The sequence below is a fragment of the Micropterus salmoides genome, unplaced genomic scaffold, assembly GCF_014851395.1.
Source record: "Micropterus salmoides isolate LMB-PRFRI ecotype aquatic unplaced genomic scaffold, ASM1485139v1 Ms_hic_scaffold_8, whole genome shotgun sequence".
NCBI classification, from domain to species: domain Eukaryota; kingdom Metazoa; phylum Chordata; class Actinopteri; order Centrarchiformes; family Centrarchidae; genus Micropterus; species Micropterus salmoides.
In genome coordinates this window covers 15,551,525-15,576,052 of record NW_024044570.1, presented here as the reverse complement: position 1 = coordinate 15,576,052, position 24,528 = coordinate 15,551,525, and the positions used below count along the sequence as shown (strand labels likewise).

The 24,528-nt window shown below is 39.7% G+C and overlaps 2 protein-coding genes across 4 annotated transcripts in view; both read left to right on the top strand.

Annotated features, from left to right (window-relative positions):
- LOC119894028 (neuroplastin-like) overlaps window positions 1–2,179 on the top strand; it is a 14,368-nt gene extending 12,189 nt beyond the window's left edge. For both annotated transcript variants that reach the window (XM_038706514.1, XM_038706512.1), the window contains exons 7-8: window positions 957–1,033; window positions 1,195–2,179. In XM_038706514.1, the coding sequence (XP_038562442.1) occupies window positions 957–1,017 (61 nt within the window). In that variant the 3' untranslated portion in view covers window positions 1,018–1,033; window positions 1,195–2,179. The remainder of the gene's footprint in view (window positions 1–956; window positions 1,034–1,194) is intronic.
- Window positions 1–24,528, top strand: part of LOC119894027 (potassium/sodium hyperpolarization-activated cyclic nucleotide-gated channel 3-like) — a 26,357-nt gene extending 1,829 nt beyond the window's left edge. Inside the window, exons 2-9 of one of the 2 annotated variants that reach the window (XM_038706510.1) lie at window positions 2,989–3,069; window positions 13,518–13,941; window positions 15,060–15,221; window positions 16,494–16,712; window positions 18,020–18,166; window positions 18,543–18,783; window positions 20,185–20,349; window positions 21,170–24,528. In XM_038706510.1, coding sequence (XP_038562438.1) covers window positions 13,537–13,941; window positions 15,060–15,221; window positions 16,494–16,712; window positions 18,020–18,166; window positions 18,543–18,783; window positions 20,185–20,349; window positions 21,170–22,716 — 2,886 coding nt within the window. In that variant the 5' untranslated portion in view covers window positions 2,989–3,069; window positions 13,518–13,536 and the 3' untranslated portion in view covers window positions 22,717–24,528. Of the gene's footprint in view, window positions 1–2,988; window positions 3,070–8,595; window positions 9,681–13,517; window positions 13,942–15,059; window positions 15,222–16,493; window positions 16,713–18,019; window positions 18,167–18,542; window positions 18,784–20,184; window positions 20,350–21,169 lie in introns of those variants that run through there. The other variant, XM_038706511.1, reaches the window with a different exon arrangement.

Sequence of the window (24,528 nt, the reverse complement as noted above, 5' to 3'; positions counted from 1 at the left end):
AATGGGAGCATCATGTGATTCATTTAAATCACTAGGAAATATTTTAAAGTCAAGTAAGGACACATCTGAACTGTCCTAATTAGAGCATCATAGGCAGAGGTTACCTAAGACCTTAAAACGTTCCCCCATTGTTAGTGGTATGCGAACATTGAATGGTGAATGAACAGATAATGAATGAAATTAAAACACATTTGGAATAATAAACACAATCAAACATGTCTTCACAGGAGAATTTATAATTGTTTACAAATACTGTACATATCATTTACAAATTTCATTATAGCTGCTTACTACTACTACTACTACTACTACTACAGTATAGTATGTTTGTATAAATAATTTATTAAATGTTTGTATACTGCTTATAAATGCTAAAGTAAGTGTTTAAAGGATAAAAGAAAAACAGTATGAATTATTTCAAACATATAGCTGGACCCAGGTTTGGTATACTCCTCCACTGTGAAAAGTAGAATTTGTGTTCATGTAATCAGCTGTTTTGTGTGCACAAGAGCTGCAACTATGTATTATTTTCGTTATTCAATAAAGGGGCATTCCACTGATAACCCTGATGATGTCATCGGGGTAATTTTGGATTAGGATCTCTTTAAAGGGTGAATAGTATTAACTCTGTGCAAACTCAGTGGAGTGCCCCTTTTAATAGTAATAATAAAGTTTTCTTTAAAAAAAAAAAATTGAATTAGTATTTAGACAGAAGTCAGAAGTGTATATTAAATTTCCATCACAAGTTGGCAGAGCCCAGAAAGAAGACTTAAAACCAAAAGTATGTATTTTATAATGACATGAAACAGAGAGAAGAAAACCTATTTGTGCTTTTATTTGATAAATGACTATGATTTGATAGTTATTAGAATTGGAATCAAATTGTTTTCTGTCCATCAACAGTCATTCAATCTTTTGAGGTGTGAACTGACTATGTTTTTCACTTCTTGCTAAAGGAAAACTAATTCAACCAACAACCACAAAGAGAAAAACCTCCGCCAGAGGAATACAAACTGAGCAGCCCGTCTGCTGAGTAAGTATTCAATTATTAAGAGGGTGCCTGATGGTAAAAATGTATTTCAAGCCTATGGCCACAAATTACATATGAAAAAATTATCACTGAACGCTCTTGTCAACCCAAATAAGGCTACCCTCAGACTGAGTTAATGAGTTGAATTTTCTGTGTATTTGCAGGTTTCATTACACATGTATTGACCATATGAAGGTAAACAAGAAGGGAATCCATACCAGTTGTTAATAGGATTTATCTGCCATTAAAAGTGGGGTTGTGGTGGAGTTAAATGGGGCATGCCTTATGATTGTGTTGATTGTGAGGGTGCGAGGTCAGGAGGTACTCAAAACTTTATGGAATTGTTAACATTATAACCATTGTTGCTGCATGCAGTTGTTGACATTTATGATTTTTCCCTCTTATCCACTAATTAAACATTTTTACTACTTCTAAAATAATGCATGCAAGATTTTGACCTTCTGTGTGAAGGCAAAAATTTGATTTCTTTTTGTTTTGTTCTTTTCTCTGAGAGTGGCTTCATGTAGATAATCTGTACTGTGTTCTTAAGGAAAACAAAACTTGGCAATGTTAAAGAATATGCCACCATAATCGGTTATGACAGTTGTATATAGTTTTATCATTCAACTGTGTACCATTTTCTAAGTTTATCATTTTATCAGACAATATTTATTACATATTAAGGGCTTTGCAATGTCCCTCTAAATTTGGTTACGGCTTACTTTACTGTATGTATGAACTGTACGTACTAAATCACTATAACTATGTATCATCATTAATATAAAGACTACTCATACTATATGATGCACTTAAATGTTGAGAATAATGAAAAACTGTATAAACCTACTTTAGCAGATCTGTACTAATCATTCTAACATTGTTTTATAATTATGTGTATTGTACAGCATGGCTATTATCCTATGCAATTATCTATATCAATGTATTGAAAATCATTGCAGCTTTTGATTTCTCTGTGATAAAGCTTTAAACTAGTAGGATCACCGTAGAGCGTTGATGGCATACTATACAGCTGCATGAATTCTCTACAGCTGACGTCGGAGGCGGAGAAAGAAACCAACGTCAGGACTGACATGTGAAGCAATTGCAACATCCCGACTCATTTTTAAGAATAAATATCTCAAAAAAGTATGTGTCTGTTGAGTGGGTTTCTTTGTCAAAACACTAGACATGCGGATATACCATTAAAGGTGGAATGGGAATGCAGAAAAATGAAATGCATGAGGACAGCCCCATCTAGTGAGATTTTTGAGTGACTCACAGCATATACTGAACATGATGAACTTCTCATCAGAGGAAAAAGGCCCAACAAACCTTGATTTTAAAAAGTCCAACTGCCAGAAAGAAAACATCAGTTACAACTCAAGACTTCTGTTAACAATATATACTTGATATGTTGTTTAATTCTACGGTTTGTGTTTCCTTTTTAACAAGTGGCCAGGGATAACCGATGAAAACAATTCCTTTAAAGCAACCTTTACACTTTATGCTTCTTTTTCTCTCTCTTGGTCAATAGACATTGTCTCTGTCAAATATAATGAAATAAAAAAAAAATTGTTCTAAAAGCAGACCCTTCACTTCAAAAGTAGCTCTATATTTAATTATACTGTTACTCTGCCCATGCAATCCACATTTTTCTTTCAAGTGTATAAACCTCAGATTAGATGTGAAAAGATGGAAAATGTGACATTGTAAGCACTGCAGGTTAGGATTATTGATAGGTGGAGGTAAAAAAAACGAATTTCTCATATCCATTAAAGGCTACTAAACTGAGGTCATGTCCTCAGTATTTCTTTATGAAATATGGGGGTATTGAACAACCTTTGGAAGCGTTATTAAATTACAGACAAATCACACGTGGTCAGTTTTTAAGCTTGATTCAGATATTCTTTTAGAATCCTTTACTATTTTATGCCAACAACACAAAATGTTGAAAATAGAACTCATCACCTTAGAGGGATGTGCGGCTCCTTGGTCCTTATATGTTTCTGGGTTTGTGCATAGTGCGTGATTTAAACAAAGTAAGTGTGTTTAAGTGTTTATTTTTTATGGAGAAAGTATGAAGATAAACCTTATTTGTTGATTGCAATGTTAGTTTGTCCAAATGTTAATAGTTAAGGCACTAGCTGTGCACCGTATAATATGTATTTCTATACTTTGACTTTTTCCTATTAATCCTCTTCAGACCTTTCCCTCTTTGGCTGTTTGTTGGCCATCTTTCCTTCTTCACAGTGCCTGGAGTGCAGCACATTCAAATGTGCCGCTGTATAAAACTCTCTCTCCCCCTCCCCCCATCAGTCCTGTGTGCGAGCACTACCTAACAACACTATCTAAAATGTTATGTGAGAAGGTCCACAGCACTTTCTTTGTTTTCTATTAACAGAGCCAGGGCTATGTAAGAAAACCAGATGTTTTTTTAGAGCACACACCAAAGAGAGAGCTAGAGAACCGTGAGGAAATATTTGCTGAATTTAATTTGATCACAATCACTTACTATCCCTTTAATGTGTACAATGAAGAAGAAAAGACAATTTCATACATTTTGGGTTGCAAGTCAAAATTGGAGGGAGTGGGTGTTGCACTGGGGGACTCTGCCTCAGAATTTCTAAAATCCTAGTTTTGGGCCTGGAGGAAGAAACCCACATATCATCAACACAGTTAGAAGCTATTGTGTGATTCTTGTGCAGGTATTATCTGCATATGGAGCTTATTGATGACAACTGATCCCTTTCCACTTGCAAGATAGACTATTTTTGGTTATGGTAATGGATATGGTTTTACAAGACACAGAAACACTGCATATGCACTCAATGCAATAAATCCTTCATGAAGGTTATAATTTTCAGTCAAACTGATTTAAAGATGTGTTGATTTAATGTTATGGTTAGTTTGTTGGCTGCAGTTTATGGTGCTGTAGAATTGTATTGCATTATAAGGAGGGGTATTTCACAGGGGTAATATTTTTGCAATAAACTGGCAACTGAGTGTATTTTTCTCCTCAAACAGTAGTGGGCAACACATTAAAGTCATTATGTGGGAAACTACAGCAGCACACCAAAGGGGGGCGCTATTTTATTGTGCCTGCTGGCTGTAAGCACCAGTGGACAGGCGTCATTGTTGGGCTTTGTACCATTTGGATAATGCTGACCAGCTGGAGAGTATTGAAATAGTGTAATCTTTTTGATACCTTTTAAACTGGTCTTTTAATTGCCTCGACCTGATTCCCACAATGTAATCCTGTGTCCTGGTATTCAAACAGTAATAAAAACAGTTCCTTTCTAGAGCAAAGAGACATCTGTGACTTTGTGAACCCTGAAAAAAAAATAGCAAAATGGGAACACAACTTTTGATAAAAGTGATTTGTAGTTCTGTCTGTGTGGATTAACCTCTCTTTCAGGTAGTCACATGAGGTCAGGTGAAATTTTCAATAAAGCTAAACTAGTTCTTAAACATGCCAGTGGATTGTATTTAATAACAAATTTAATTGGAAGATTTAAACTTTATTTTTGATGTTTAAATTTTGTTTTTTAATGAATTCACACAGTACCATTCTTTTGGACTTGTTCTGCCACTTACCTCCTCTGTTTTAACTACTTACTTTAAAATTACTACTACTACATTTCTCCAGGCATGTTTAAAAAAAATAAATAACAATAATCTGCTTTGAAAATGCAATGGTAGATGGGCTATCAACCCAGTTGGTGAACCATTACCCAACACTGTGCGACCAGTACTGGCAGTCCAACAGCACCACAAACTAGAGCCTCCAAAATGACCTTAAAGTTGAATCAACACTTCTCTACAATTGTTTCAACAAAAACTGAACGTGTAAGTCTGCATTGGTTTTAATTTGGTTTAGCCTACCTAACTGAGTGTAAATCAGCCATAGATGAGGAGGGGAAATCAAGTTTGGCTGCAGCCAATCAGAAATGAAATTAATCAGTAGCATTTTGTCTCTAAATCTGGTATCAAATTGCAAACAATCATGAAAATAATTTTTTGAGTTTTACAGTTAGTCAAAGAGAGCGTGCACATGCTTTTTACAAGGGACATGCTCATACTAGGTTTAGTCTTTATGATACGAGTCAATAAATATTGCCTTAAAAAGCCCTACCTTAGGGTTTCTCTTCACTAAATTCAGCCAAGTAAATCTCTGTCAAAGTTACAGGGGATACAAATAACAAGAATAGAGAGTTCAGCATACATGTTGTGCCAGCAAACATAACGAAAATGCTGATGCTAAGACACCGATTGTTTTAGGAGGTTTACTGATGGAAAGAGCAACAAATAGGTAGGTAGGTAGGTAGATTTCTTTTGTCACAAAACAACAGATGAAATTGAGTTTGTAACTACCTTCTGTTACAGAGCAGACAATATACATTAATGTAGAAGCAATTCTAAATATGTTAAGCATAAATAAACTATAGCCCATGGAGCAGTGCTAAGGATGAATTTGAGTTTAAAAGTCAAAGTTAAGTAATAACAAGCAGTAATAAAAACAGAAGAACCTGCAAACATATCCATGAAGTTACAAACGTTTATTCTGAAAAATGTGTATTCTATTCAATTCGTGACATTTTACATCCCCATGCTATGTGACCATTTTAAGATAAATAATTTACACACTAACACACTATTAGCATTGCAGGAATATAAAAATCATTTATTAGTTTATCGTATCATGAGGAATATGTATGGAAGCCTATAGGGGACTATTAAAATGATCATGTAAACTTTAAAATTAAAAAATTATTTTCCACAAAGGCCTTTGTATGTGTTATTTGAGTAAACATTTAAATGAAAATACAATAATCCAATTAGCCTTTTAATGTTCATATACCTGTATGGGCATTCTATGACCATATTAAAATGAAAATGGAAAAGCTGTTTGACATTTAATTTTCAAAGTCGTATATAGTCGTAATATTCAAATGTTAATTCAAAACTGAAAATGCCACTGGTACCAGACTTTAGTGGTCATTGTATGATGGAGAAGTTCACTCCATATGATTTAGTTAGTTTTACTTTAGTCATTTCCCCAGCGACAGACAAACACCGCTACTTCCTTTTGCTGCTCAAAGCGGGCCCAGGTCAGTAGAACTTGTTTCACATACAACGCGAAGCGAGCTTTTCGTGTGGTGCGATTACACACAAAGTCAACGCAAAGATGCAAATAGATAGACCCTCTGCTCCTCGACTGACAGCTACTGAGTGACGGGGAGCTCTGGAGGAGAGAGCCGGGGGCAGCACCAGAGCTTTTAGACAAATAAACAGGAGGAGGAGGAGCTCAAAGTTCATTTCTTTTATTAAATTATCTTTTTTATTGTAATGTTTGGGATTAGAAAGTTGATTTATCTTCACCAGCGCCTCTCACCCTGTCTACCCCAGTGAGCCACTGAGTTGCTCCGTGATACTACTTGATATACAGAAACCGGACAAAATAGGAGATTGCTTGGAGAAAAATAAACAAGGAAGTTGAAGTACGTAAAACATGTGTCTGTTACTTCATTCCAGCTGTACTTTACTTTAAAACAAGTTAGCATTACATTACCCTGATCATCCAAATGCCATTTAGAAAGCAAGCATTTTAAAAGTTGTTTTCTTGTCATCTTGACAAAGCATGAAATCATAGCAAATTGGCTTCATGATGTAGGCTAGTTATTTTGGCACCATTTTGATGCATTAATTGCAATTAAATCGCAGCAAAATGTTTATTTTTAGTTCATACCGCTGTAGTAAACCGGGTTGTGTTTACTCATGTAAACTCAAGTTATCGCATTGTATGGGAACACTCAAGTGAGTAGTCCAGTGGTCAAACTCACTCGAGTAACGCGACATGAAAAATAAATGTGCGTTGTATGTGAATGCGCTATAAATGTTAATGAACCAAGTCAGTGAACAATAAAGTGACGTCCTAACCCTAACCCGACTTGATGAAAGGACCAACAGATTGCATTTTCATTTTGACACCAAAAGAGCGTGGCGACATGTACATGTAAATGCAATAGGCTGGGGACGCAGTCTTTGAAAATGAAATGTGAAATGGCAATTTTATTTTCAAATTGTTATAAAATTGCTTTTTTTTATTCTGACTTAAATATTGCTTGAATACATGGTATATCAGGTTACATTGTTTATATTTTAATTTTCAAATTTGATTTAAAATTTTAATGTGGTCCACTGTACAGCAGGGTACAACTTTGAGAATGAAATGGCAAAGAGATTTTCCCTTTTCATCTTAATATGGTCATAGAAGTCCATACGTGTATGTTAAAATGCTAATCAGATTATTGCATTTTCATTTACAATTTTTACTCAAACAATCCATACGTATGTGGACAATAATATTGTGGTATTACATTTTCATTTTCAAGTTTATATTATGATTTAAAACAACTAGACCTCAACAACCTTTCATCCAATTAATTTGCCATGTTGATCTGTGCCAGTGAAATGTTTCATCACTTTTCTTGTTTCTTTTCTTCTTATGACTGAAAATGTATTCTTCATGGAATAAAAATGAAACACTGCATACCCTGAGAGTGTACTTATTATGCCATTATATAGGGAAGAGGTGGCCGAACAGCTTGTAGCTCAATGCAGTGTCATTACAGTAAGTGATGAAGGTTCAAACAAGTCCCCCATTAAGTATCATTCACATTAACTTCTCCTCAGAACTCAAACTGTAGGTTCAAGGGTTGATCAGATGAGGTGGTGATCAATTCATCTGGTTATTCTAGATATTTTGGCGCCTGTACCATATTGGTAAGGTGACTGTATGTTTGCTTGGAAGGCTGATAGACAGGCATCATTGCTAAGATTTGTCCCTGGTTTGTACATTGTAATCTATCAAAATTTGGTACACTTAGTCTATATAACCCACATCTCTAATACAGTCCTACATACTGTAAATGCACAGGCTTACTGACAGAAGACCTCACAGAAAGACTTTAAGAAGTTTCTATCCATTTTGTGCAACTGAAAATAATAAATGGATATAAGACTTGAACTTATGAGTAATTAGAAGCAATTCTGAGTCCAGAGTATTATGGCCACACTTGTAAGCTATTGTCCTTTGACTGTATTTTTAATATCATAATGTGTCTTAACAGTGAAAAGCAGATCTTGTTTTTGCCTGCTTAAAGATACTGAGTTCATAGGCTGCAGATATAAGCTTCATATAAAGGGGTTGTCGAAATGTCAGCTTTCTGTGTTCAACGTATCATTTCATCATAAGTTGGCTGGCAAAGTACGGCACAATATAGCCATGTTATTTCTTCTTCCGGCCCGTCGACAGACATTTGTACGAGCATGTATAAAGATTATATTCTCTGACATCCCGTCGCTTTCTCCCAACTAGCGCACTATCAACTCCAATGCTGGATCGCATCCTTGAATCATCCTCTCCAGTTGTCCTGACTGGGCGGGGTGAGCGCATGTGCCATCCTGGCTCCTATGGAAACCCGATTGATCAGCTCCCTCAATGTTCACGTTATTAGGAAGCAGGAGGCTGATGGATCAGTGATGTCAGCGCTGTTTGAATGCAGCTGCCAGCAACGTGCATGTATTTCATCATCACCTTGCACTGACAGAGCTCATTGGGGAGGTGGAGATCATGCTTTGTCATTGAGGAGCTCAGCAGCAGCAGCATTCTCCCACTCCGGCACGTCCAACGCTCAGCATGCTGCATCCTGATGCGCTCTCGTCTGCACGCTGTGGGGTTACCTGGATTTACACGTATTTCTCGTTTACCGCTTTTACATGACCGTAAGATTAAAGCAGAAGCGAATTGTTGACGCATCTCAATGTTTGATCCGGGGGAGAGAGGCACGTCCCAAATGTCAAATAAGATACAACCTGTCCTGCGGATGCGCCGTCACTGTTTTGCCTCCAGTACCCCAAGTGTATGAGATTCATGATTCATCCCTCTGTTTTCACGGGCTATCCTTAGAGCGCATCTCTTCTCCTTCTTCAAAATGGAAAGATTGCAGTCTTCCATGCGCAAACGGCTGTACAGCTTGCCGCAAAACATTGGGCAAAAATCCTTCGTGATTGACGAAGGAGACAACGACGACAAGGACACTAAGAGGAAAAGTATTCGGCTAAAACATTTGTCCTCTCTGTCTCCTGCAAGCAGTTGCAAGAGCATTGAGGAGGCCAGGGGCGAAGACTTGGATAGGGACGTTATTTTGAAGACAAACTTGAACGGTGATTGTCGCTTGTTCAGGGGCAGCGTCTCATCCATCACCGGGCGGCATCCTCTCGGGTCAGATCCAGCGGAGCAGCGGCCCCTCATCCCCGAGGCTGATGCCGGTGTCAGCGAGAGTTTCCCCGGTGAGCACGGCCCCGGGGCCCAGCAGCGGGCAGCGGGTGGTCTGAGTGGCGCAACCGTGCAATCGCCTATGTTTGACCAGTCAAGTTTCATCAAGTTGGAGGGAACCGACCAAATAATACCCGAGGACGACCGGTTGTACCAAGCCGGCTTCATGCACCGTCAGTTTGGGGCGATGCTCCAACCGGGAGTCAACAAGTTCTCCCTGCGGATGCTGGGGAGTGAGAGGGCCGTGGAGCATGAGAGGGAACGAGTGAAGTCTGCTGGCTTCTGGATAATCCACCCGTACAGTGATTTTAGGTAATTTGTGTGCGGAAAAACCTTTCTTTACAAGCACTGGTGTCTGATCATTTTGGAGTAGCCTTATCTTAATGAGCCATAAAATGCAATTAAGCATGATAAGGTCACTGTAAACCTATGTCATAGACACACACCTAATCCCCTGTATACCAGGAGTGTTTTTTCTTTGATCACTGTGACATTGCTAACATGATAATCAGAATATCATAAGCTGAGTGTGCCTCAGTAATCCACACACAACTTGATAAGATAAATGGCTTAATTAAACATGTTTCTTTTCTAAAGACTTAACCATGCACACTGCAGAGACCATTCTTATAGAGAAACATTTGGTGTATCATAAATTAGTCGAATGGCAAACAAAATCCTCTTATTTAGCACAATGACAACCAAATTATATCTAAGATATGTAGGATGTAGGTTCCCCTTTTGTTTGGCCTGGAGAAATGTGTGTATATTTTTTAATTCTCACAGGAATAGGCTATATGGTAATCTAACCAACCAACCTTGTTTTGTCTTCATCTATAAATTACAGTTGTGCACCAAACTAAGCCTACCTGTAATTCTCTAATTTACCAGCCATGTTTTGCCATATGCACATGCATGTTCTACATTTCATTGCATGCTACATACAAACCAGAATTCTGTTCATGACCGCCATCAAGGGATTTTCATGACATTTAACCTTGAGGCTCACTGTCATATTTTCACTGGCCAGTTGTACGCCGATGTGTGTCACTGCAGTTTTTTTCCACTCATCTGAATTACACTTTTTTTTATCATTTAGTGAGGGCAGTGGATTACAGAGAGTGCAGCAGGGGCTTGGAAATGGGGTAATCAAAATAGGGTAACATGACCATTCAAGATATTAGAAGCACACATCAGTGGGGATTATTACAGTACAATTAGTCTAATGGAGCAGAGATGGTGTGGACGGGGAGGGGGCACACCACAAAACACTGAACAGACAGAAAGAGAGATTGAAATGAAAATGATGTGAGGAATCAGGACACCCAGCTGTTAACTCTGTGTATGAGGTACAAGGTGTCATTACTTCATGCTCGTTTTTTGTCACACTTTGAGCAGGTGCCTGACGTGGGTCTCTTTAACCTGAACACCTTCTCCTTTAAGTTTCAGGTGTAAACATAAACCATTAAAGATCATATTTGGTCTTTTCTGTTAATGAGAAACTGATGAATCCAGTCCAAATCCTGTAAGCAGTCACCTTCACTCCCTGATATCTGTAATAGTTGTGTGCTGACATACTGTGTGTTTCCATGACCACTATGCCCCAGCTCATTGTAACACAGCTCCTCTCCTTGTATCTCTCCTTTTCGCAGTCAACAGTCTCTCTGTTGTTTATACCACAAGTAACTGCTGTCTTTTATTAAAGCTTTCAGTGGATACAGCAGCAGACATGCTGAACTGGCACGCTGTGTAAATATGGTTAATATGATTGCTGGTAGGCCTGAGCCACAGTACAGGTGTGTGTTAAGCCACTGAGCTGCATGCAGGCTGTTGTGCTTCAGCTGTGCTCTGGCAGCAAGAGATAAGTATCTCTAGTACAAATGTGATCCCCTTTTCAGCTGTCCTGATTGATCTAAGCTCCTTTCACCATTTTAAGCCTTTTTGTGTTCACTTTGCTTGTAACTCCCATCTCTTTGTGCTCTCATGCTCTTTAACAGAGTTGCACTCTGACCCAAATAGTGCAAGATTCCTCTCTTGGCCAGTAAAGGTCCAGAGACCCCCAACTGTCAGCTTTATTTTGATGGTAACACCAGATTACACCAGCAAGTTATCTGATCTTTGTAGGCTGAATGCTGCATGCACAGTCAGCTGATGAGCAAACAGGATGGTCTTTGGGGGAACGGCAGTAATGCACTGTCCCCTGCAGACCTTTTTTTTTTTTGGTCCAGCTGTTCCAGTGTTCTGCAGCACGGTGACGTGTGCCGAGCAGTAATGCTAACTACTCAACATCTGGCTGATGGGAGCTGACTTGTGGAGATGACATGGATTCCCAGGAGATAACGGTGGATTTAGCTAGAGAGGGGACGTGCAATTAGGACCAGTGTGTCACCACAGAGACAACAGGCAGATGAAGAGGGGAATGCAAATGCTTTGTTTGGCAGAGAACAACAGAAAGCTGATTAGAACAAATGGCCTGGCCTCACTTCTGTAATGTTCTCCTGTGAAGTAACCAGAGTAGGTAAAATTGTGTTTGTTGGTTTTTGATATACCCTGGACGCATTTCTACTGTTGGTTGTTTCTCCATTCGTACCCTCATTTGAGCACAGAATTTTTATGATTTTTGTTCATCTGTAGACATCATTATCACATACTGTACTACTCACATGGTTAATAAGGTCTCTGAAATAGATTGGACATGTAGTCACCTGCATGCATGCTTTCTCAACTCACATGCACACTCAAGATGGTAACTGGTTGACACTGTGCAGATCTCGGCTGTCCATTACTTTTCCTGTGAATTGTAAAATGCTGTGATATTTTCCTCTGTTCTACATCAGCAAAGGCAGTCTGCAAAATCAGGGGAGTTAGACATTTGACGGCTGACAATATCAGATCTCACGAAAGTAAGTGAAACAGCATTTGTTGTCAGACAGAATGGCTATTTTACAGCTTATAACTGTTGGCTTTATATTTTACCAAATTAATGAAGCTGTGAAATGTAATGAAAATATTTTGAAAAACTGAAATGTAATTTGATGGCTTGACTGTAAACAACTACAAGCAGCCCCCTTTTTCATGCAATTATGGATGAAACTGAACACTGCTGCTAATACTTGAGAATTTAATGAGTTGTGAAAATCAATATTTCCTCATGAACAATTTAGATGAATTCCAGTAACCCATTTTCCTCTCTGTCCCTGTGGCCAGAACCCCAAGTACTGAACAGAATTAGACAACCATTGTTGTTTTCTAGAATCAGTGCATTTCTTGCTTTGTTAATGTTTATGCTCACACAGTGTGTTTGTATTGTTTCTGCTCGTTTGAACATAAATCTACCAGACTGTGAGTTACAGTGTGAGACTGCAAGTTGCACAGGGATTTGTTTCTATTTGAAGTTCCTACACGTCCAGAATGGCTTTGAATATGCAGCACATATTCAGTATGCACATAGACCCACACACTCAGGCTCTTGCTTTTAAAAGTCCTCTGTGTAAAATGAACAGCAACCATTGATACAATTGGTGTTGTTTCATTATCTGTTCCTGTGTGTCTGATTTTTTTTCGTCCATTTTACCAGTCATAAGGTACAACTTACTGATAATCAGTACTCTTAACAGGACAACAATTTACAATTATTTTCATTATAGATTAATCTGCCTATTATTATGTCAATTCGTCGATTTTTTGTTTTATCTGTAAAATGTAACAACATGATGAAAAATGTCCATTATAATTTCCCAGAATGTAATGTATTGAAAATGCTTGTTATACACCAAAACTCAAAGATATTCTGTTTACTATAAAGATGTTTCTTCTCCGTTCTCCTTGTCAGTCATGGAATGCTAAATAGTGTTGTGTTTTGATTGTTAATCCCTTTAATTTTGACAAAGAAAAGCATCAAATCCTCATATTTGAGAAGCTGGAAATGGATGCATTTTTTTCTTGTCAAAATGGCATCTCTTCAATGTCAGATCTGTAATGAAGGTATAAAAATGCCAAAACAACTCACTTATGCATCAATAAAATATTCATCCCAGGTATTCTTTCAAAGGTATAAGTAAAGTTTATGATGATTTATCCCAAGACTGTGTCTGGGCCTAAATTACTTTGGCTTGCTGCTTTCTACATTATGAGTTATTTGTGTTTCAGGTTCTACTGGGATCTGACCATGCTGCTGCTGATGGTAGGAAACCTTATCATCATCCCTGTGGGCATCACCTTCTTCAAGGATGAGCACACACCGCCCTGGATCGTCTTCAACGTGGTCTCGGACACGTTCTTCCTTATGGACCTGGTCCTCAATTTCCGCACGGGCATCGTCAAGGAGGACAACACAGAGATCATCCTGGACCCACAGCAGATCAAGATCAAGTACCTGAAGAGCTGGTTCGTGGTGGATTTCATCTCCTCCATACCTGTGGACTACATCTTTCTCATCGTAGAGACACGCATCGACTCAGACTTTTACAAGACGGCCCGAGCCCTGAGGATCGTCCGCTTCACCAAAATCCTCAGTCTGCTGCGGCTGTTGCGTCTCTCCAGACTCATTCGCTACATCCACCAGTGGGAAGAGGTAGATCCTCCAGGGATAGGCTCTTTGGATATTCATATAAGACTTCAAACTAGCTAATAGAGCTGTAAAAGTTTGTTGATTACTCAACAGAAAATTCATCGTTTTAGCTATTTTTTAGGAAAAAATGCCAAAACTTCTCTTTTTAATTGTTACTAAATAAAAAAGTCTTTTACGATAGCAAATAGGATATATTTGGGTTTGAACTGCTGGTTGTACAAAACAAGTCAATTAAAGATACCACCTTGCTCTGAGAGCATGTGATCGGCATTTCATAGAGCAGACAAATTAATCAATTATGAATGTAATGCAGCCTTGGCCTGTATGCAGCCTCTTGTATTTTTCTTCCGAAGTTGTCGCACATTTAAAAATAAATACGACCTCACACTGTGTCAACTTGCAGGAGCTGCAGACAGACGAGGTGTCCACAAAATCATCCTCACCATTTGACTCCAATTTGTGTTGTATTGTGAATTTTCGCAATAAATAGAATAGTAAAACGCATCGGACTCTGCGCTAGCTTTCTGTGCGTAACAGTTTTTATTGGATGACAGATTTTTAAAAAACACATGCGGAAAATAGGGACTTGGAGTGCAAAGGCTGTACTCTCAGATATTCCTCTGGGTGAAATGCTGTACATGTGAGATTTCTCTTGCATTAGCAGATTTCTCAGAACTTGTGGCCTTGTCAGGATTACTACATGTTGTTTATTTCAGGGGAAAATACATGATGCTGCTTATTGTAAAAAAAATCCTAAAGCTGTATGTGGAGTTAATGTGTTGGTTGCACTCTGAGGCTCACATACAATCAACTTACTTAATAACTGATTATATCCTACATTATCTTATTTTTATAATTCCAACTGAGGCGGCACTTCCTGTAGGCCATTAATGTTGCTCGTAGATGGTTATGCAACTCTGAAACAGCGTGTGGTGGCCTGTAGAAGATTAAGAACACTGTGGTCTGGTGTAGGACCACTGTACCCATTGGCCCGCACAGCACTGATTGTATATCTCAAATCCTCTGATTACATGAAAGAATTTAAATTTCATAGATTTATTTACAAAGAGATGTGCGTTTCGTTGTTTCAGTTCCATTAATGCTGATAATCTGTGCCACAGGTTTTCCATATGACCTATGACCTGGCCAGCGCCATGGTGCGTATCATGAACCTGATTGGTATGATGCTGCTGCTGTGTCACTGGGATGGCTGTCTGCAGTTCCTGGTTCCCATGCTGCAGGACTTCCCTGCTGACTGCTGGGTCACTAGAAACAAGATGGTGGTAAGTGGGTGATATTTATGAGTCAGACAGCATCCAAAAACTTTCCTCTTAAAGCCCTTGAAAACCTATTCTTTCAATAACCTTCATACTCTCGGGGATGGGGTCCTGAATAAACATGAGAGATTTTCTGGCAGTCCATTCAGAACATGCGCATCCTTATTCCTGCCCAATTTGTATCAAGCTTGTGTGAACATTGTACTTGACCTCAGCCAGCAAGAGAACACAGTATCATACAAATACACTACAGTACAAGACAAATAACAATACAGGGAGTATTTGAGTATTTGTATTTGTTGCCACTCACTGTATTGCAAAGAAAAATTCCCCTGCAGCACAAAAAGTAATTTTTCTCATAAACCACCATTATAAAAGAGACGTCTGTAAAACTGTTGACTGGACACCTCGAGCTGCAAACAAGGTCAGTTATGACTTTTTTAATTATGGATTTATGAAACATCGAAGTTTATTTTTGTTTATTTTTTTATTTGTAAAACTTTCATTAAGTTGAGAAAAGCAATTTAAAAGTCTGTGATGTCATCACAATATAAATGGGTTTGTCTATGGGCCGAGTGGGAACTTGTGGGAGAGGCCAACGAGAGAAATACTAACCATTCGGTGGGCCGCATAAAGTAGACCCGGAAGCTAGAACCCTTTTTGGCGTATGCGCCAGGCAAGCAATTCTCATTGGACTGAGAAGGCGCAATCTTGGGGTCCAGTATCCAGTTCTAATGCTACATCCATGGCACTGACAGGCGGGTCTCAGCTGGAAAAAGGTGATACATATACATACTTCTGTGCACCAGTCAGGATTTAGCAACATTTGATTGTTTGATCCCTGTCAATCGAGTTAAATCAAACCACACCCACACAGTCATCCATCCATCCATCGTCACCCGCTTATCCTGCGTACAGGGTCGCGAGCCCACACAGTCATGATGAAGCAAAATAGCTGAGTTCTTGAATGTTAAACTTTAAAAAAAAACGTATTTAAACATACTTATTTAGTCAGGGATTCTTTCGGGGACTTTTAAAACACACTATAATCTCATTTATTCATTCATTTTCATTCAATTTAAGTTGATAAAATTAATTGGCAACTATTTTAATTATTGATTCATTAATTATTTTCCAAACATTTCTGGTAAAGCTGGAAAATAAAAGCGTCATCATCTGTGGTCTTGAAACTCTGAATAGATAAACACAGATGTGCCGCAGCATTAGTGCTGTGGATATTGATAAAGTTTTTTCTTTCCTCCTCTTCGTCTCCTACAGAATGACACTTGGGGTCAGCAATACTCCTACGCCCTGTTCAAGGCCATGAGTCACATGCTGTGCATCGGGTACGGGCTGTACCCCCCGATCGGCATGGCTGACGTGTGGCTCACCATCCTCAGCATGATTGTGGGCGCTACCTGCTTTGCCATGTTTGTGGGGCATGCGACTGCACTGATTCAGTCTCTGGACTCCTCCAGGAGGCAGTACCAAGAAAAAGTGGGTGTTTGTTCTTTGGCTTGTATTTGTCAAAGAAAATCTACTTTCTTTTTCTATAGGAGAGTTGAAATCAGTGGTGAAATGATCAGACCAAGTACATTTACACAAATAGTGTACTTAGGTACTTGAGCTACTTGTACACTACTGAAGTACTTCCATTTTATGCTACTGTATACTTCTGCTCTTCTTCTACTACATTTATGTAAAAGCTTTATAAATAGCTTTCCAAATTACAATTTTATATACAAAACATATGATCAGTTTATAAAATACAATGCATTGTTGTAGATTAAACTACCCAGCAGTATAAATTACTAAATGACTTCCACATTGACAAACCACAACAATAAAATGCTATTTACACATTAATGCATCAGTATTAATAATCCAGGGCTATTTTCTTACATAATGAATACTTTTACTTTTAATACTTTAGGTAGAATTAGCTGATAGTACTTTTCCTAAGATTTTGAATGCAGGACAGGGTCTTTACATGTAAGTAACTTTATATGTAAATATTCCACTGTGGTGCTTGTGTGATTTCTGTTCCACAAATGATTGAAATGGACTTTAAATGGTGATGATAAGTGACATTGTGAGAAAGTATTTCAACCAGAAATGTTGTGAAGACTTTACCCCGTTGGCATAAATCTTTAGGCATTTAAGTAAAAAAAATGCACTACAGACATAGACGAGAAGGGGTAGAGATTTTGGAGCTACTGTTGTGGATTTTTAACACAGAAAAAAGGGACATATTGGAGAGAGGTGACTTACAGCGGCACATAACATACATCGATTGGGTACACGGACTGTTCACATGTGTTTCGCTGGTAGAGAACGCCGCTGAAGGACACAGTAGTTAATGTTATTAGCTACAGCCTGCAGAGCGCAACTGTGTTTGTCAGATGGGACAGAGGCCCAACATTGCTCTGTGGGCAGGTTTCACAGATGGCCTGGCAGTTGACTGTTAACATAATGAGACACATTATAGTCCACCTCTGAGCCAACACATCAATCACTTTAATATATTCATTTTGACATGACTGTTGCATTTTGTCGTAGACAGAAATGCAGTTATTGGGGGTGATGGAGTAGTGGATAAGACGCATAACTTTTGTGTGAGAGATCCGGGTTCAAATCCCCACTGTGACACACCCACCAATGTGTCCCTGAGCAGGACACTTAACCCCTAGTTGCTCCAGAGGCGCGCGACCTCGCTAGTCGCTTTGGATAAAAGCGTCAGCTAAATGAATAAATGTTTATTGATTTTGTTATTGTAATAATCGGCGGTGTTGTGGTTGTTACAGTATAAACAGGTGGAGCAGTACATGTCCTTCCACAAGCTCCCTGCCGACATGCGCCAGAGGATCCACGACTACTACGAGCATCGTTATCAGGGCAAGATGTTTGACGAGGAAAGCATTTTGGAGGAGCTGAATGAGCCACTGCGAGAGGTCAGAAGTAATCTACTTTGTTGTTATCTTGATAATAATACTGCCGAGTCATCATCATTTTAAAAGTCTAAAACATTTAATCACCTCCTATTTTGCATTTAAAAGCACAAATATATAAACATTTAATAAAATTTATAAAAAATGGTTTACAGTTGATTATTTATGTAATCTAATATGGCTGACTTCTGGGTTAATGTTAATATTAATGTAATAGTAGTAATAGTATTAATGTAGTAATGGCTGGAGACTGTATGAGGACAGAGTGCCTCATTAGCAGAGCAGTAAGCTGATGGCCACCCTGCGTTTGTAATGAGTGAAATGTACACGTGTGATAACGCTGACATTAGCCTCAGCTAAACTTTTATGTCTTCTGCAGGAAATCATCAACTTTAACTGTCGTAAACTGGTGGCCTCCATGCCTCTGTTCGCCAACGCTGATCCAAACTTTGTCACCTCCATGCTGACCAAATTGCGCTTTGAGGTGTTCCAGCCAGGCGACTACATCATCAGAGAGGGAACCATCGGCAAGAAGATGTACTTCATCCAGCACGGCGTTGTCAGTGTCCTGACCAAGAGCAGCACGGACACCAAGCTGTCTGATGGCTCTTATTTTGGAGGTAATGTCTGCACACAACCTGCGGTGTGCTCTGCAGGCTAATATATTCAGTAGCTGTTTGAATGTATGAAGAAATGGTGAGTATGAATTGTTTTGATTTATTTTGCTTCGGCACTCAACAGATTAACTTCCCTGACTAATACAGCTGGTAAAACTGCCCACATCATCTCCTTAAAATGGCTCTGGACTAAGAGGAGCAAAGCTTTGTGATCTTTGATTCATCCATCTGTGGGGGTTTCCCCCTTTGTTAACACCGTATTTAAAGCTGAAATCCAGAACTTTGCATTTGCTGTTGTCCTTGTTACATCGTCTCAAACTGTTGTAGTCGGTGTCCAGCTTTTTTGCAAAGTGAAATGTTATCATCAAATGTCTTAACTTGGTTTTTCATCTCACTGCAGTGTGATCTGACAACCCAAACAACTTTTTTCGAAACAAAGTATAGTATTTTAATGTTTAACAATGCTCCATCAACGTTTTTGGTTTAGGACTGATATGGTAATCACAAAACATGACATATTTTGGCTTAAAGTTCCTTAGCACAGCTAAACACGCACAGATTTGAAAATGGTAAATGAGGACAGACAATGTGTGTTTTAAACCAACACATGGCAAAATAAATATATCAGAAATCCCACGTTGTCACGTGTAATAAATAGATTAAATTAATGAACAGGAAAGAGAAGAGAGAGAGAGAGAGTGTGAGTCTGTGTGTGTGTGTTTGTATATCCTCAATATGTCTGTCCTGAAAAATATGTCTACTTTTTTTTTTCAAATGGCGCATTATTTTATTTTTTGATCTGGCACGACAGATGAGGTCAGGACAAACTGTAAGCTGCAAAAATTGCATTAAGTGCTCCATCTGTGGGGTTCAGAGGCAATGGTCTTTTCGTGTTTTATCGTCTCACACTAATGAAACTTTTTTTTTTGCCTTCACTTTTATGAATGGATCTAAAAAGATATAAATGTGGCTGTAATATATCACACAACTTGTATGAGAAAAGTGGAAAATCATCACATAACACCCTTTTTTTTTAAAAAGTCCTTTTTGTTCTGACTTGCTCGCAGCAGGACGTGTTTTTCTTTATTGATTTCATGCTCAGGGAGGAGAAAGTCAGGTACAGAAGAGAAGAGAGAAGAAACTCTTCTTGGGTTGCATACACATCACACCTCCAACCTAATAATGGCTCATGCATATGCAAACACAACACACACACACACCACACATATATATATAAATATATACAGATCTCTACTTAGATTGATTTAAGTAACTGCTTCAAGACTAATATAAATAGAAGGACCAGAAAGTAATGTTAATGTAAGCAGGACATGTTTTTAAAAAATGGTACAAATAATATATAATAAGTGTGATAATAAGTTTTTTTTCCTCCTCTCCTTGCAGAGATCTGCCTGCTGACCCGAGGCAGGAGGACAGCCAGCGTGCGAGCAGATAACTACTGTCGGCTGTACTCTCTGTCGGTGGACAACTTCAACGAGGTGCTGGAGGAGTATCCCATGATGAGGAGAGCCTTTGAAACTGTGGCTCTCGACCGCCTAGACCGCATCGGTGAGTCCTTTGCCAAAAGATAAAACCAGTCTTTAGGCCAATTCCATGTTTTACAGTTAAATATTTTTATTTATATATTTACATTTTATTTTATTTGCTCTTCATGTATTATGTTTTAAGCTCTAGTTTGAATAAAAGCAGTTATATTTTATTTATGTGTTATTGGTATTACACCTAGAAACGGAAAAAAAAAACTACAGTGATGGTGGCTGACAACATGTAATGTGGGATGCATATTTAAACATACGAATCTGAACACTCACATTACATAATGGATTCAATTTGATTAATAAAGTAAATCAGTTTATCATTATTCTCACATTAATGCTTCTTGTTCTTCAGATTTTACCAAACGTAGGACTCTTGTAGGAATAAAATACAAAACAATTTGTTTAACACTCAAACAAAACCATGAAATATTAGCCAAATTAAATAAGATTATCAGTATGACATTTTTAACTCACATATGTTGTGTCTTTGTTCTGCACTCTGCAACGGTTTGGGGGACTGACGGGGCTAAAGAGGGGAGGCTTTATAACTTCCTGGGAGTATCTAATCAGGAGTGGCTCAAGCGGTGTTTTCTATTAGAATAGTGTTTATAGTGAGATTATTCTTTACGAAGGGCAGTGGATTAACAAACCCTTTTTTCTTTCATCTACAGTGTGTAGAATAAGAAACACGTGACACTTACTCTCTTCACTGTTTCAGCTACATTATGCTGCAGTGTAACACCTCACATCAGAACTGAACATCCATGTGAATTGGTTGCAGATATGTTACGTTTTGTTATAGCATGGCCTTATTTGTATTTTCTTAACAGGGAAGAGGAACTCTGTTCTGCAGCATAAAGTCCAGCATCACCAAAGTTCTGGCACACTAAACTTCCAAGAGAGTGAGATCATCCAAAGAATAGTGCAACATGACCGTGATATGGCCCAATGCACACAGCTGATCCAGACCAGTCTAAACCCTCCCCCTGCTCCCCCATCACCCACCCCGGTCATCTGGGCCCCATTGGTTCAGGCTCCACTCCAGGCTGCTGCTGCCACTACCCCACTGGCTCTGGCCTTAGCCCACCAATCCCAGCTGCCTTCGATCCTCTTCCATCATCCTCTGGCACCAGGCCCACTGAAGGACCCCACCAGCCATCCAAAGAGAGTCCATGTTGGAGCGAACACATCCAGCAGCTGTGGTTCAGGGCCCGGTTCTCCTGCTAGTTCCACCAAATTTAGATTTGGGTTTGAGACTCCTACACTGGCGTCCCTCAGGACACACCATCCCTCCAGTGGGCCCTTGTCACCCACGCTGACGTCCCAGCCCATCTTCACCAGCAGCCTGCAGCCTTTGGGCCCTCTTCCCTCACACCAGCCCCCACCCCATCCTCCCCACTCCGGCATAGCCTCAGTCTTCCCCATCAGCCAGGCCACTGTCTCCTACACCTGCTCCGCTCAGCTCCATTCTCAACCTTTCCATGGTGCTATGACCACCCCACCGCACCCGAAAGGTTTTCTCCAGCAGGGGGCGCCAGGGAGGTTAGCAGGGAGGTTTCCAGCCCCCTCTGCATCCATCATAAGCCCTCTGATCTCCAGCTCAGTCAGCCCCATACTAAGCCAGCTGCGGCCGACCTCCCACGCCATCATGCAGCAGATGGGATACAATCATGACAGAGCAGGCAGAACATCCAGTGGTCTGAACCTCCCACATTTTCCCTTCATCACCAGTACCCATTCCTCCAGTGGATTTATTCCAGGGTCTGCAGTCGGAGCTGGGGCCGCAGCCTCCCTGGCGCAGCACAGCCTTGCAGGTCTCCAGTCTGTTTTCCTTCCCCAGGTTCTTCCTGAGCACTCGGCCCTCGCCTCTCTGGCCCAGTATGGCTCTGCCGAGGTCTCGCCCTGCTACACACCCCCAATCCACAGTCCCAGCATACAGAGCCCTGTGAGGGGAAGGACAATTTACAACAGTGAGCTCCCCAGCACCGTGGGCTCTCACAGCCCTCTAACCACTCAGACCTCATGCCCTGCCAGGGTGGCCTGTTCCCTCAAAGAGAGGGCCGAGTCCTCGGGATATCTCTTTACCCAGGAAATAAAAACTATCTCAGGCTCTCACAGCTCTATACACCAGGAAAGGCCTTTGGCCATGATTGGCTCCTCAGAGGTGGTAGCAGGGGCATCGAGCCCCTTCTCCTCCCCCATGGCTGTCAGTAAACCCTACAGTCCTATCCCGGGTCAAGCCACTCCTGTAAGTCGGACACATTCAGGGCCCGACTCTCAGAACCAGTCCGTTGGTGTTCACTCTCCCCACGCTAGATCCCCTGCAAAGATGCTAGCGACCGAACAAAAACAGTCCAAACTTCCATCCAACTTGTGAGGTTCATACACACCCTCCTATAATGCCTGAACAGAAGGGAGATCAACTCCTTCTTGGCATTGTTTTAACCACTACTTTTTCAAATTTTAAAGTAGGAGGGTGTGTTATTCTGATCAGATTAGAGATCACTGGTTTCATTTTTAATTAGAGTGAATGGATTATGGATAATAATGGACAATGATAGATTTTTATTTTCTACAGGATATTGCATCTTTGAATATAGTAATAAAATCCAAAACCTATCGATGGGTATATATAGCACCTCATGAAAATATCAATTGTTCTATGTAATGTATTATAACCACACTCTGTTATTTGTTATAAGTATTTATTTACACCCCATTGTTCAGGCAATTTTGTGGACCCTTTTAGCTACACCTGTTTAGTTGGAAATTTGTCCACGACTGTTTCCAGTGATGATTGAAACCAAAAATTGTTGTCCTTTTTTATATCTTTTCCCAGCACAGAGTGCGTCGTGTGAATGCAAGGTTACCCCATTAAGAGATTTGAGAAGAGACAGACTGTGCACTTTGCTTGTTTCAGAGATCCCCTAACATGATGGTTTGATTAAGGCATGTCTTCCAAGATAGCGTTTCAGCAATATTGCACACCCAAATGGGTCACACAAATCAGATCACATCCAAAAAACTGAAGTAATGAATGTAAGTAAGTTGTGTCTGTCTAAATGAGGGAAGTGGGATTTGTTTTTGAATGTGGGATTTGTTTTTGAATGTGTTCAAACTTGAGGCCGATAATGGTTTTCTGTAGAGTCCTGGAAGGTATAACCAGTTTTGTCCGTTTCATCCCTCCACAACTGCTCCGGCGTGTGGCGAAGCTCACAACTAATGCCAACTCATTTCAGTCTGACAATAACTCTGGTACAGAACATACACCTGAGCCAAGGTATGTGTGCCATCAGCATAGTATGCAATAATCTGTGGGGGGTTTTTAGGGGTATTCAACAGTACTGTGAAGTGAAGCACTTGGGTCAATGAGTGAGATTCTGTTTATAGTTAGAAGAGATTAAAACAAGGGAATTAAATGAAATAAAAAGCAATTGTAGATAATCAAACATCCTGAAAACAGCAATGCACTAAGACTGATCTGAATGTTTTTTGCACCAGTCAAAGGGCTAAAAGCAGTTACTTGGACACACGGTTAACAGGAAACCCTGATGGGTCGTATTGCTGCATATTTACCTCTTTCATTTTACATTATTTGATTGTAATTTTGCATCTGTTGTTGAACAATTGCTGCTTTGTGATGCTATGCTGAAGATGTGTATCACTGACTGCTTTTTTAAAACCAGACTCTTAAATCCTTGTACTTGTTAATAAGTTCATGTGTTTAGATGATACTTCTCTCTCTCTTTCTCTCTGGACCTGTGGCCAGCGAGGAACTGTGAGCCGCTAGCCGGTCAGCAGGTCAAACCATCAGAGGATCCTGTCCAGTGGCTTTAGCTGCCTGGTTACTGAACCTGAGGTTTGCTGTGACTCTGACCCCTCCCCCCCGAGGGAAGAGAGATCCTGTCAGTCACTAGCCAACGGGCTCGATCAATCCCTCATTACTATTCTCCTCCAACCCCACACCACCACACCACCTGCCAGAGGCATCAGCTCAGATTGCATGTGAGGTTACTTTGAGTGCATACAACTCAAAGGTGTGTATAGGAAAGTCAATCATGTATTTATATATTTCTATCTCATTTTGTTGCCTTTTAACCATCAAATCTGAGGACTCCTTCACCTATGTATGTTAGGCATATTTTATTTTAGCTACTGAATTCAATGCAATAAAATAACATATGGTCAA